The sequence below is a fragment of the Coturnix japonica genome, chromosome 4, assembly GCF_001577835.2.
Source record: "Coturnix japonica isolate 7356 chromosome 4, Coturnix japonica 2.1, whole genome shotgun sequence".
In the NCBI taxonomy this organism is placed as follows: domain Eukaryota; kingdom Metazoa; phylum Chordata; class Aves; order Galliformes; family Phasianidae; genus Coturnix; species Coturnix japonica.
The window spans coordinates 35,059,541-35,073,461 of NC_029519.1; the positions used below are offsets into that span (position 1 = coordinate 35,059,541).

Consider the following 13,921-nt stretch of genomic DNA (forward strand, 5'->3'; position numbering starts at 1 on the left):
GGTGCCTTCCGAGGTCGGAGCTGATCCCTCCCGTCTCATACGGCCATATCCGTACACCAAGCGGGGAGTAGAAATGCAAGGCATTAATATCGTCCACCAGGAAGATATTATACGGCCGAGATGTGGGGAACTTCCCAGCTAAACACAGATTGCTGCTCGCAGGCGCTGCTGGATGCAGCCTGCAAGGGACCAGCAATTAATCACTGGTGCGGAGAAACACAACGCAGTCATAAAGGCTGAGTTTGAAATGCTCCCTTCTCCAGTTTGGACAGTGACAAATGAAGGGCCGTAGAAAAGCAGGTGTGGCTCTTGGGGAAGTCCTCCGAGGGCAATTAAAAATGGGAAAGCAGCTGGTGAGTGTGCAGACGTGACAGCTACAGCTTCAAACATTCATACAGAAAGAGGAAGATGGATGAATTAACAGTGCAGAAGCTGAGGGGCCATGCCATGGCAGGTGAGGTGCCAGGTTGTGCAGGACGGAGCAGGGGTCAGCCCGGGAAAGCTGTGACAGCCCCATGTCTGCGTCGTCCTCAAGGGCCGCCCTTGGATGGGCTCAGAGCAAAGCCCCTGTTGAACGACCCCACACCCAGCAGGAGATGCTGCCCCATGCACCCCACAGCGTCCCCTGGTGTGGCAGTAGGAACCGACGGCAAAGACAGCTCTGAATTCTCTGAACAGCTCTGTTTCCTCGGCACCCTGTGATGGTGAAGGGTGAGGGCAGCATTCAGAGCTGGTTGTTCCTGGGTGAGTGGTCTCAGTGGGAGATGGGGCTGCCCGAAGCCAAGCAGCTGGCTGTGTTGCATGGGTGGTTCTTGTGGTTTCCAGGCAGTCTGTGGTCTCCGGTGCTTGCTGTCCCATTGAAAAAAAAAACAAAACCAAAAAAAAACCCAAACCATACAATAATTCATATATGAGTCAAATTGGGAAGTATTTATAATTTACCATGGGGATCATCACTTGGGAGCTCTCAACAATTGTATAGATAGTGCCAGAAAATAAACGATGAGTACCATGTGAAGGATCTCATATGCCTGTGCAGCAGTGTCAGCCTCACAGGCCCCCATTGCCGAGAGGGGCACGTGGCAGCAGTCACTCCTTGCTTCCCCACCTCCCTCTCGCAATCTGTTATGTCTGCAGACCGCTGCCTCACGCAGACATCTGGGATGCATCACACGCCTTCTCCTCCTGGAGAGAAGGGATGGTTTTCTTGGACGCAAAGTAAGCACAGAGACGCTCCACATCCTCTGGAAGGGAACACACAGCAAGTTGCTGCACGTACAGTGGGGACTGGGGAGAAGGGAAGGAGGAGGTTTTGTTGCGAGGCGAACGTGAGAGCCTTGTGGTGTTCAGAACTTTCCTGAGTGGAAACCTCCCATGCGCATGGGAAGGGGGAAGGCCAGTGATGGGCTGAGATAAGCAGCTTTTCCTTGTGTTTGTTTTCGGGGGCAGCCCGAGCAGAGGGGAATACTGGCAGCAGTGTGAGGACGTTTGCTGCTTTGCAGGCAGGGACTGGTTCCCAGCCCTGAGCCGAAGCGCAGCAGGTGGTGCTGTGGGCCAGCAGTGAGGGCCCAGGCTGGAGGGGTTTGCTGGCAGCACTCCTGCCAGATGAGACCCTTCCAGCCCTTCGCATAGAACCGTAGAATCATTAAGGCTCAAAAAGGCCATTAAGATAATCTATCCCAGCCCCAACCATCCCACCGTGCCCACTGACCTTGTTCAGCAGAGCCACATCTCCACAATTCCTGAACACCTCCAGGTGACTCCATCACCTCCTTGGGCACCCTGTTCCAATGCCCAGCCACTTAGACATTTGTCCTAACATCTAACACAGTGGAAGCGCTGTAAAACTGTTTCTTGCCATCCTGTAAGGCTCTAGTTTTCGGTTTTTGTCTTCTTTTTCTTCTTGTTTCTGCCATCAAAAGTGAGAAGGGTTTTCATTTTATATTCAAACATTTCCCTGCGCTCTGTGATTTGGAGGAACTGTTATCTGCTGTATGGTGCCAGAGCATGAGAAATATGGGCTCTGCAAGTTGGGTTATGGCTGATAATAAAAAAGTAATGGCAGTGTGTTCTGCCTCTAAGGAGGAGCGATAAATACATCGGCTACCTCAGGTGCGAGAGCTCTCAAGCTTCCTTGTAATGAACAAATAATAAATCTCTAGAGCCCACTGGAGACTACTTAGAAATAAAACACCTCGGCTGGAGGAAAAATAGCCTTCTTCTGAAGTAGGTGAGGAAGATGAGAAGGTGATGGAAAGCAAAGGCTGAATGTACTGGGGCAGCACCCAGGGCTGAGCATGAAGGAAGGCTGGGCAGAGCTTGGTAACAACACACACCGGGGTCATCTGTAGGCTGGAGAGGGAGACTGGCCTCAGTTAGGTAGCAGGGCCAGCAAGTGCATGGCTGACTGCATGACCCCTGCATCTGAAAGTCATCATCAGCTTGTGTCCAGTGGAAGCACGGGGACTTGGGGCAGCTGGATGCTGAATAGGGATTTTCTGGCAAGTTCATGTTGGGAACAATCCAGAGGCAAGCACTAAACCGGACACAGGAGAGCTTCTCCCTGCATGGCTTCCCTGTGCTGGGCCAGCAGCTGAGGCCTGCTGGAGAGCAGCATGAAGAGGATGGAGCACAGCTGAGGCAGCAAGGAGCCAGTCCCTTGGCTGCGGGGGAAGCACCCCAAATGCTAAGCTCAGCAGCGTCCCAGCCTGTCTGCAGGCTGCTCCACAACATCCCCTCTGGAAGGACGGGCTTCTTCCTAGAGCACAGACATGTACGTGCTGGTTGATTCATTTACTGCGCTTGTTTTCCAATAGCTGCCAGCATAGGGTTATGGCTTTTGTGCTTACCAGGATGAGAGATGAGAAAAAAGATCTTAACAAATGTACTTGGGATTTCCTGCTCCCAGTCCCCATTTGTCATTCCTGTGACAGCAGGGCTAAAAATACTTTGTTCAGCGTGAGGACTTGGAGCCTGGAAGGAAGCTGCTCACCAGCACGAGCTCTGCCCTCCCAGCACAAAGCCAGTGGTATTTCTGGAATCGTTTTTCTCAGCATTTTGCTGGGGCCTTGCTCAGCACTGGAAGACAAGCGAGAGACGAGGCTTTAGCTGAGGTTTGGGGACTCCTTTCAGAACCCTCAAAATGCAGAGAAGTCGGACGGGAAAGCATAGTTAAAAACAGGAGGAGCAGTCAAAAGGAAAGCAGAACAGAAGAGATGAACGGCGAAGGCAAACTTCCACACAGCATCTTTTTTAAGTCACCAACCTGGAGCAGCGTGGTTGGAAGGGAAGTGCTGACAGGAGCTCCTTTTCTTCTCTGGGGTCTTTAAATGAGCAGGGAAAGTGAAAAGGAATGAAAAAGGGAGGAAAAGGCTCTGTAGGAGTAGGATGACATTTTAAGCAGAAAGGGTGAGAAAAGGAGCCAAGGATGTCTCATGTCAAGTAATGCACAGGAAAAAGAAAAGAACCAGCAGGAGTAAAAATGCCAAAGTGGAGCAGAAGAGGTGGGATTCTGACAGAGAAGGACATCCCACAAAATAAACCAAGAAAAAAAGTCAGACACAATAGAAACAGTTGAGAAGCCAATGGAAAAGAGCAACACCGGAGAGGAGAACTGTAAAAATATCACCTGCCAAGGTATCTGTAGAGATAGAGGGATGGAAATCTGTCCAGGGGTCCCTGCTCCCAGCAGAAAGGCACAAGCCAAAAGCAGAATGGCTCTTCAGCAAAGCAGTGTGCTTGGACTTTTCAGGTGGGTGTCGTTTCAGCTGTCTGGCTGTGTGGTCAGCCACAGTTCTTCAAATCCCACTCCTGCAGCGGTAGAGGATGCCAGGATGTCTCCAGAAAGGAAGAATAGGAAAGAACAGCACAGAGTTTGACTCGGTCAATGTAAATCCCCAACCAAACCCTGCCTGTCTTCGGCTATTTTTCCTATAATTGAAAATACACAAATTCAGGGAGATGACTTACAAAGGGAAGAAAGAATCACACAGTTATAAAAAGGTTGGAAAAGACCTCTAAGATCACCAAGTCCAACAGTCTACCTACCGCCAATGCTGCCCTCTAGGCCACATCCCTCAGTACCATATCTCTACATTTTTGGAACACCTCCACGGATTGTGAACCCACCAGCTCCCTGGGCAGCACCCAGCTGCAGTGCCTGACCACCCTTCCGGAGAAGTTTTTCCTGATATCCAACCTGAACCTCCCATGGCACAACTGGAGGCCATTCCTCTAGATGGATGAAGCCAGCAAAACAAAGACAAACCATGGTAGCAGTAGCAAAATCCCGGAGCCCAAACCTATCCAAAACCTCTTGGCTGGGCATCAGGATGAGCGTGAAGCTTTCCAGCACCTCCCCAGCCCTCCTCCTGACCACTGGGGTTCTCAAATGCAGCCAGTTTCCTCCCCCTTGCTCTCAGGGCCCCCCAGGGAAGCACATCCAGACACAGAACACACACAGTTTTTTTTCTGAGACCGGTGATTTGTAACTCAAGGTTTCCTAATTGAGAGAATGGTGCATTGAATGGAAAGCCTTTTCTCTTAAAAGCCACCGATGGGTACAAGAAATCCACTTGAAACATATAACCAAATGTTATTTAATATCTTAAAAAGTAACACAATCCAAAATGGATATTTCACACAACACTACATAAACAACATGAACACAATATTACCATATGGAGGGACTTTCAAATATAGACTTACAAAAATCCCTGTCCTTTTTTTTTTTTTTTTTTTTTTCCTTTAAATTATTATACTAAGCATGACAAGTTATCATCATTTACAATATGGTACACTGACACAATAAAAACCATGTTACAAATGTGCTGTTATAAATCAGTAACGTTAGGGAAGACATTTCATGAACCGTAATTATTTCATATGAAATACTATACAATATAAACAGAACATCCATCTTGGATGACCTTTACAGCAACCAGAGACCAAGTAATTTTTAATTTTTTTTCTTTTTTTTTCTTTTCTTTTTTTTTTGTTTTTTCTTTTTTTTTTTTTTTGTAGCTCGTGGGAGAAGACATAGCAGAATGCTTAACCTCATTCTTTGTGAACTATTCCCCTGTTCTTTATTTGCTGTGTGGACACCCAATAANTTTTTTTTTTTTTTTTTTTTTTTTTTTTTTTTTTTTTTTTTTTTTTTTTTTTTTTTCAGTGCAAACACATTTATACAAGGCAGTCTTGGCTGCAAAACTCCCTTCTAACATACAGTAAGTCCCACTTGCATTTATTAACTCATTTAGACCTAATGCAACAGCCACATTCAGTCACTCACAGGAAGTTACCTGCAGAATTACCATCCCTTCCAGCACACACCTCCTCCACACACCAAGGTAACCCCTACACCAGCTCTGCCCGCAGCCAGGCTGGGCATGGGGCTGCTGCCCTCCAACAGGGATCTCTTCCAGCTCCGGGCATATGCGTGTGGCCTTCTGCTCCTTCTCTGCCCTTAGTGTCTTGGGGGGAGGAACACGGAAATCCTCAGCTCAGAACTGAGCTTCAATGGAGTTAGCGAGCAATTCCGCCCTCTGTGAGAGGGGGAAAGCGGGGAGTGACCGCCAGATTTACAATGTGGGGCTGCAATCAGCGCTCGGAGCCGCTACCAGAAGCGCGAGTCCCAGATTCCTCTAGCACCAGTCTGGCTTTAGTTGGGTCCTGCGTGCCACGCAGCTCTCTGATGCAGTATCCATGTACTTTACTTCTGTTCAGGGGGAACACTTTAGATATATACTTTGTTTTCTTTTTAAAGAATTATGTAAAAAATAGAACTTTTCTCTCTTAATACTGTACAGCTTTCTTCAGAAGAGCAAAGAGAATTGTAAACTGTGTGGGTGACACCAGATCAGGAGTGCTATTTGCTTCCTCAGCACAACTTGAACAACCGTGTTTAGGAAAAGCTCCGGGAAATGTATTCGAAAAACACATTTTTAATTAAAAACCCTGTTCCTAAAACCTCTGCTGGCAGTACTTGTGTGACTGGAACCTGTTTGGCACTGCTCGCCTGAGAGTCCCCGCAAGACCACAGAGCAGCTCCTCTTTTAAACCGACTGTGTGAAAACTTCAGAGTATCAACACTTTGGTTTACTATGAAACTCTACTTGAATGACTTTTGAAGAGAATGAAGGAAACTGATTAATAATTTTGTCCACAGATTTCAGCCTTTCCTTATTTTTCAGTGCGCCCTGACACAAGATGGGGATGGTGCCACCCACCTGCCTGCCCTGGCTGAATCACATGGAGGGCTCCAGGGCCAGAAGGCATGATCTGGGTGCAAAGCATGACCTTGGCTTCTTCATTCTCTGCTATAAGAATGGCCGCCCTGGCAAGCACTAGGCCGTGGTTTTTCATTAGAATATTTGTTTCCTGATATGTTATAAAGTTGAGCGAGCATCACTGCTTGTTATATGAACGTTTTACAATGATGTAAGGAATCAAATGGATGACCTCTTATGATTTTTTGCTGAATTATTTTAACAGCTAAATTAGCTCCACTGATGACTGTATATTAACTTGCATCGGGATAATGGTACTAGATTTGCTGAAAGAGGTGTTCATAAATTGGGGCTTGCATACAAATATGATCTGCGTAAGGTCAGCTGCCACTTTCTTCCTTTGGTTTTCAGAAAATCTTTCATTTTTTCCCTCCTGAAAGGTGGCTTGTTGAAGCTGGCTACTTTTCAAAGGCCAGCTTCATTTTTCTTGGAAACCCGCCCATGTTCTTTGAACAACAGGCACATACCCCGAGCAGGGTCCCTACTGCTGCTCCCAGCTAAGTCAATTAAGAGCTGCTGGTCATTTCTACAAGAGTGAGTAGTTCTGATGCATGCACTCCAGAAACCAGAGCATGTATCGCTGTTCTAACCCTTGACAGTTCTGAGAAGCCATGACCTGACCTGTTGGCAAAAACAGAGGCAGAATAGGGCCCAGTATATTTGCAGGCTGCCAAGAAAATATCTGGAACGTCTTCCCTTAAAACCCCCACACCATCAATTGCATTTCACAGACTGTAAATGTTCCTAATTTGCTCAGTTTCATACACGTTTTCAAGTTCTACCAGGCAGAAATTGTAGCAGTAACTGGGGAGAGGATGGGAGGGTTCAGCCTCCCTTTTCACCGTTATCCCAATTATGCAGCCTTGTCAAAGTCTTACGTGACTCATCTGAAAGACAGATTTTTAATCTTGTAAAAGGAAATCGTGGCAATGGAAACACGATGACTTCATACGCAAGCATTGACACACAAGAGAACGCCATGAGCTAATGCTTCGAAGTTTTTAACCTTGCTTTGTACAATACGCTTTTATGTTGCTGCATTTCATCAAATTCATGGAGGTAGTTATATGTGTAAAAAAAATTACCATAAAAGTAACATGTTGTATTATAACAATACATATCAAGTGTGCAAAATGCCGACAGATTTGTGTTGACCCTTTACAGTTGAACACAACACAGATTCAACCTAATCTAACTCTGTAAACCTTTAAATCGATACATTAGAAGAATGATAGATAAGCAACCATGTAATACAAGGCTATGATTTCATCAAAGGATTAGGGTGACATAAAGCACTCAAGCTCCACTCTCGTGGTTTTGTTACCAGAACCTCAAGATGGAATTTCCTCATATTTCATTGTTGTTTTTTAAAGAAAAAAAGAAAAAGAAAAAAAAAAAAAAAAGAAAAAAAAAAGGAATTCAAGATTAGAACGTTTCTATTTGAAACTTCTGTTTACATTCCATATTCCAAGAGTCACATTAATATTGGTACAATGCCACGTCAACATTAATATGACATTTATGTTGTCTGCTGGTCTCTGGGAACATTAGGAAACTACATACTACAGAGTTTGTAGGTATGTACTGTCATATTTTGTTGGCATTATGTCTTCTGTACAACCAGCTGCCTGCATAAGTTCTGATTAGTTTATGACAAACACTTTTCCAAAAGATGAAATTTGTTTGCGCTCTTCACATTCTAATACTGCCATTAGTGCTTCAGATCACTGGTTGTAGTTATTACTTCTTTTTTTTTTTTTTTTTTTTTCAGGTTTTGACATTTTTATTTACTGAATGGATACATACTACTGATGTCAGAGCTTGTCTCAGAAAACAAAATCGCAGTCGGCCACTGCATAGTACATGACAACTCCCCACAAAAACTCCAACTCTACAGTTTGCATGGAGTAAGCGCGGCTGGAGTTACACACTGAATAGTAAGATGCGTCATGCAAAGCGCTATATGGTCATTAGAGCACATCTTGGAAGGTATGATAAGGCAGAAGGCTAAAGGCCAAGTGACTTCGATAACCAACCAAAAGCACAATAATTTCCTTTATGTGCACCAAAAGGTCTTATTGCTCCTATGAAATGGAATTTGTACACTGAAAGCAAGGAAAGCAGACCCGTGCATTTACTGGGTATTAGAGATGTTCCTGGCAGAATTAGAAACTGATTGTGTCCAGTTAGAAAGCTGGCTGGTAAGTAAATGAACTTATATCCAACTGCGTAACATAAGGCTGAACCTTCAGTGAAGACTTCTGATGAAAATATAGAACATGAGTGAAGCTCAAAGGACTTTGCATACAGAGTAATACGTGTCACCAGAACCTGATGAAAATACTGGTTCTTAATCTGTACAGTTGGTTTTAATACCTGTGTACTACAGGAGCTAGACAGTGGAAATATCCCTTTTCTATTTAACAGTTTGGACTGCTGAACATTTTAGCATCTTTGTTATCCTTCCACCAATTTGTCTGTTCTGACAGAAAACAAAGACAGAATTCATTCTGAAGTCAGTTTGTTGCACTACCAGGTTGCATGAGGAACAGAGCAGAACGTGACCCTACGCCTCAAAATTATTGTTGAAGTTCAACTATCCTTAGAAGTTACTCTGCAGTAATTAGCATGGTGTGAATTACTCTGGAGTAACAGTTTCGGGGAGAGCAATTAGGATAAACCATACCTACAGAATTCAGTTTTCTACTGCCCGCCTTACAGACACATTTAATTTCTAGAAACTAAACATGTCCATAAAATGCTAAATTGCAAATAACATCCACTGAATAAAAAAGGCCAGAAGTTTATAATTCTCTAAATTTTGTTCTCTGATAATCACTACACTGTATGCTATTTTTAATAGCCTAATTTAGGCACTCTATTTAATAAGCTACATAAAATAGATTTATGTCCTTCCACTAGAAAGAAATCAGTTCTTCAGGCCATACTTGTCATTTATATCATAAAGAATATTTTTGTTCAAAGAAATTAGATTTTTTCTGGTTCCTGCGTTAATGGTGAGTTGCAATACCAGAAGTGACACGAGAATCAGATTTTAAATCTTTTTAAAATACTTGACGTAAAGTGAAGATATTTCCTATATTTTGTGTCACTCCGCGCTGCGGCTCTACGACAGTTATAACTTTCCCTTCCCTCCCCATTCCCCCCTCTACACAAAGGCCTACCTCCCCATCTGTGACTGTGGAAGGTCATGCAGCGAGCTTCAGTACACAAACATCTCTCAGGCTTTTGAAACACAAACGGGAAAGCTGTCTCCCTCCTCACGCTCCGCACTCATAAAAAAGAACCTTTTCTTATCCACTTCAACAGGTATTTGCAAAATTGTGTCACAGAAACGCACAGTGAAAATGACTGATCATTACTGATAATTCACAGACAGAGCCGAGGTCATCACTCGTCATGTTTGGCATTGTATTTCCTCGCGGTGATCCTGGCTGGTTACTTTCAGCACTGGCTCAATTTTTGAAGGAAACCAACTCTGCAGCAGAGTTTAGCTTCTGACCAGGGGCATCACACATCTGTGGCATTTTTTTAAAATGAAGTTGGCAACTGCATGGACATTGAGAATGCAGATTACACTTACAGTGTCTAGACTTTCATATATGTGCTCAGTTACAATTAAGTGAAGCAAAAAGTGTACATATTAATCCCTACTGCTATTCTGTTGCTACAGAGCCGCAAATGTGAAAAGCAATACCTCGAAAGAAAGATTTATTCGTTGCCCCTAGTCTACATAGCAGCACAGTTTAAGTAAATACTAAAACTGTGGTTGAGATGCTTTTTTTTTTTTTTTGTTTTCTCCAAAGATGTAAACATCAGTCCCAGTGTCGTAAACTTTGCTGTATGGGATAAGACAGAAATTCTGAGGCAGGCTGACTATCAGACACTAGTGACAGAAGCTTGCAGGCAGTTAGCTGGTTTCTGCAGTTTCTCAGCTTCGCTTGTCGGCGGGTCTGCGGTGGCTCGGAAGCTGAACGCTGGGCCCGCACCGCCATGTGCTGGGCTCAGAGCAGGGTTCTGACGTCTGTTGCTTTCCACAATGCTTGAAGTGTTGGATGCCAGGCTCTCCCGAGTACTAGAACGGAAAAGAAATACATATACGCACTCATATATGACATGCCGATATATCTATTGACCAGACAGGAAAGGAGAATAGAGTGTTTTATAATAGGCTTCCTGTGTTTGTATGCAGTGTCACACCAATAAACCATCTCGTTTTGATGGCTCACATATGTTCCTCCAGAACGCGTTCCAGCAGTACTCAGCAGTCACCATGCTGTAATGCAGGGACAGCACTAAGCAGAGCTGGAGCTGTCACACAGAGTCTGTACACCAAACCACTGCCGAGTATCTGGATTTCTTCCCAAGGACATACCTTCTATTTTGCATGTGGAACATTATAATCTTTTTCCCTCACTGGTCCATTTTTGCACAAAGTAACTTCATCAAATCAATTCTGTGAATACGTACAGCTAGGAGAGTAACCATGCAACACAACTTGCTTTGTTGTTCCCTACCTACATCTTTCATGGATTATTTTTTTAACTAAAAACGCTACTTTACATGAAACACATAATGCAGTTTTGAACGCAACACCTGAATCATGCCTCACAGCTGAGACTACTGCAGCTCATAAGATGCCAGCAAATCAGAACAGCCACAATCACTCTCTGAGCAAGGAGTTCTGTTATCTCACTTAGATAATGGACTGAGTTCCTTTAGTTCTATCACACCGTTTGTCCATGGGAGTGACAGCACACTTAGCACTTTCAAAGATTATGCCTTTAAATGGTACATCTAACTAGGAATGCAGAAAAGCCTATATTTTAGCCCACAGCTTCAAAAAAACTCATCCATATGCTTGAGCTAGTTTTCAGCACTACTGTTCTTTTTGTTCTCTTTTCACTCAGTCTCTAAATCATGGTTTCACATGCACAGAGAGCTCTGGTTTTCAAACAGTTGTGTGGATCCTGGTTATGTATTTTTTCACCTACAGCCCCACTTCTTTGGAAAATGACATCACGACTTGCTAAGGATGTTTCCTGAGTACATTTAGGTTACTACTGGGGGTTAAATGGGCACTACAACCAGAGGTACAAAGAATAGGGGGATAAATGTGTCAGTGCATGACATGGGGAAGAAGAAATGTCTTGTTTAGCTGTAGTAATAAATTTAGCTGTAAGTCAACTTAAACTGACTACAACTAGAATGACGCTCTTAGAGAAGCTCTTGTTGATCTTTTAACATCAATCAAAATGGCACTGATCATCTGCCAATTTCTGCCTTGTTGTAAGCAGTTCCAAACAGCTAAGACAGGTGACGTGTGCACTCAGATGCAGTGACACAGGGCATGCTCCTGGTCTTTGATTCCTTTCCTTCTGCTTACAAACAAGGAGAGATGCAATCTTTGCTTTTTGAAGATCATTTGGTATTGTATCCTTCTTTAAGGGACCGCCAATTCCACATTTTCAAACAATTTCAATTCAAGTGTCACAAACTGATCGTCATAACATCTATAGGCAAAACGACTGCAGTGAGTTCGGTATGCAGAGTAATACCAAAATTAGCTCCTTCCTTAGGTGACAAAAGAACAGCAGTATTATATAAGCTCTAAAAATAAAGCAGTAAAATGAATACGGTGAGCTAGTGGATACCATATACCACCTGAATAAATGCAACGAAAAAAATACTGAGAGGCTGAACTCCAGACAGAAGTGTTCTGATTAATTTCATACACAAAACACTTCTGAAGTCAAATGACCATTGCAAATCACATGAAGTGCTCAAATCTCATTCAATACTCTTTTTCTTTCACAGTGTAGAACTGCTGACTCCGATTCCCCAAGCAAATCTGCGTGACCAAACAGCACCACAGCCCAGCAGACACAACCCCAGAGGTGCACATCAGCGGAGGACCAGAGTAAACTGGAGAGATATCACCAGATGCAGGTCCTGGTTCTATCCTCTTCCTGAGGCATCTGCTAATGGATGCTGTCAGAGCTAGGTGAATCTTAACAGATGGATGCTGGACGGTGTTTTTACATTTCCTGGAGAAGGGCTGTAGAGTACATTTTTTGTTATAAGGTAGACAAGTAATAACATAATGGTAATTATAGCCAGAGGGCCCAAATCACCCTCATCTTCATTTATTTTAATAGAGTTAATTCTAATAGACCAAAAGTGAGCAAAAGCATCCAATTTAATCATCTTGATGCAAAACTCATGACTTGGATATTTAAAAGCCTTTGAAATATCTGGACTGTATGCTGGCCTTACAAAACAAATACACAGGAAAAAAAAATCCCTACAGAATGTGGCGTTTGGGGCTATTTTGTGTTTTGTTTTTTGTTTCTAAATGTAAAAGCTTATTTTCTGTAGCCTTGCAAAAAGCAAATCATAATTAATAAACAGTAAAATTAAAACGGGGTGTGTAGAACAACATCGTTATTAAAAGCTGCTTATCTGTTTCCCTTCTAATCTTAAAGCGGTACAGCTGAATCCAGTAAGCTCACAATGTTCTGTTCTTTTCCATCTAAGTTTAAGTTGAACTTCAACAGAAATTTTAGCTTTTGTATACATAATTAGGGAAGAAAATGCCTGACTTTGCATTAACCAGAAATGCAAGCTTATATTCAGTTAGCACGCATCTAGCAAAACGAAGAAGTGATTTTTATCCAGTCAACATCTTGTCCTGGAGATTACACACACTCAGCAGGAGTAGGGCGGGCTGGGAAAGCAGTAAAAAACATTATATACTTCTCTGCAAAAACTGACTGCCAATGTAGAACTTCAACTTAAAGAGTTTACATTTTAAAATAAACAGCACAAATAGCCTCATACAGAGGCTATGTATGTGACAAAGATGCCGAGTATCTGCAGAGCAGTAACAGCTGCAACATCAAAATCTTCTTGTATCCCCTCCTTTAAGTTACATTCAGTGCAAACATGATGATTTTACTCAAAATACTTTTAATATTTTTTTTACTTAGGAAAAAATCATACATATGTTAAAACTCCACTCTGGTAGTTTGATGTCCACTGTGTGCTGCAGCAGGCCCAGCAGTTCCTGCCTTGTCACTAACATCAAGCAGGAGTAACCATCAAATCCAAAGGAATTTATTTCAGAATGACATGACTTTAACTGAAAAGGAAAGTTAGTCCTGTGCGTAGAAGCAGGAAACTCCTCATGTGCCTTTCTGTGAGCCTTTGCAGTAGATTTTTAAGGCTATGTAATTTTGAGGATTAAGAACACTTTTTAAGTTAAAAGAAAACAATTTTCATTCCTCTAATGCAAATCCAGTCTTGGAGGTTTTATTTTTAAACACAGGCAATAAATAATTTAAGGCTAAGAAAGACACTATAGGAGAACAAGCATTGTAAATTATTTCTGTGGTTTTAGAGTCATTGTACTGAACTCTGATGGGTTGCTAACCAGGGCAAACAAAACCAGGCAAGCTCCATTCCAGCAGGGACCTAGGATTGCTAAAGTCCAGAAGGAGAAGAATGTCCAGAAAGCTCGAATGAAGGATTCTTAACCTGGAAATGAGCCTGTCAAAACTTCAGGGTAGGAAACACACCAGAAACTCTCTCCTCACTATGCCTGTCAGACTCCA

General features: G+C 43.1%; 1 protein-coding gene across 10 annotated transcripts in view; it reads right to left on the minus strand.

Moving 5' to 3' along the window:
- Nucleotides 1-7,705: 7,705 nt before the first annotated feature.
- STOX2 (storkhead box 2) overlaps nt 7,706-13,921 on the minus strand; it is a 117,098-nt gene continuing 110,882 nt past the window's right edge. For all 10 annotated transcript variants that reach the window (XM_015861442.2, XM_015861443.2, XM_015861445.2 and 7 more), the window contains one exon: nt 7,706-10,383. In XM_015861442.2, coding sequence (XP_015716928.1) covers nt 10,188-10,383 — 196 coding nt within the window. In that variant the 3' untranslated portion in view covers nt 7,706-10,187. The remainder of the gene's footprint in view (nt 10,384-13,921) is intronic.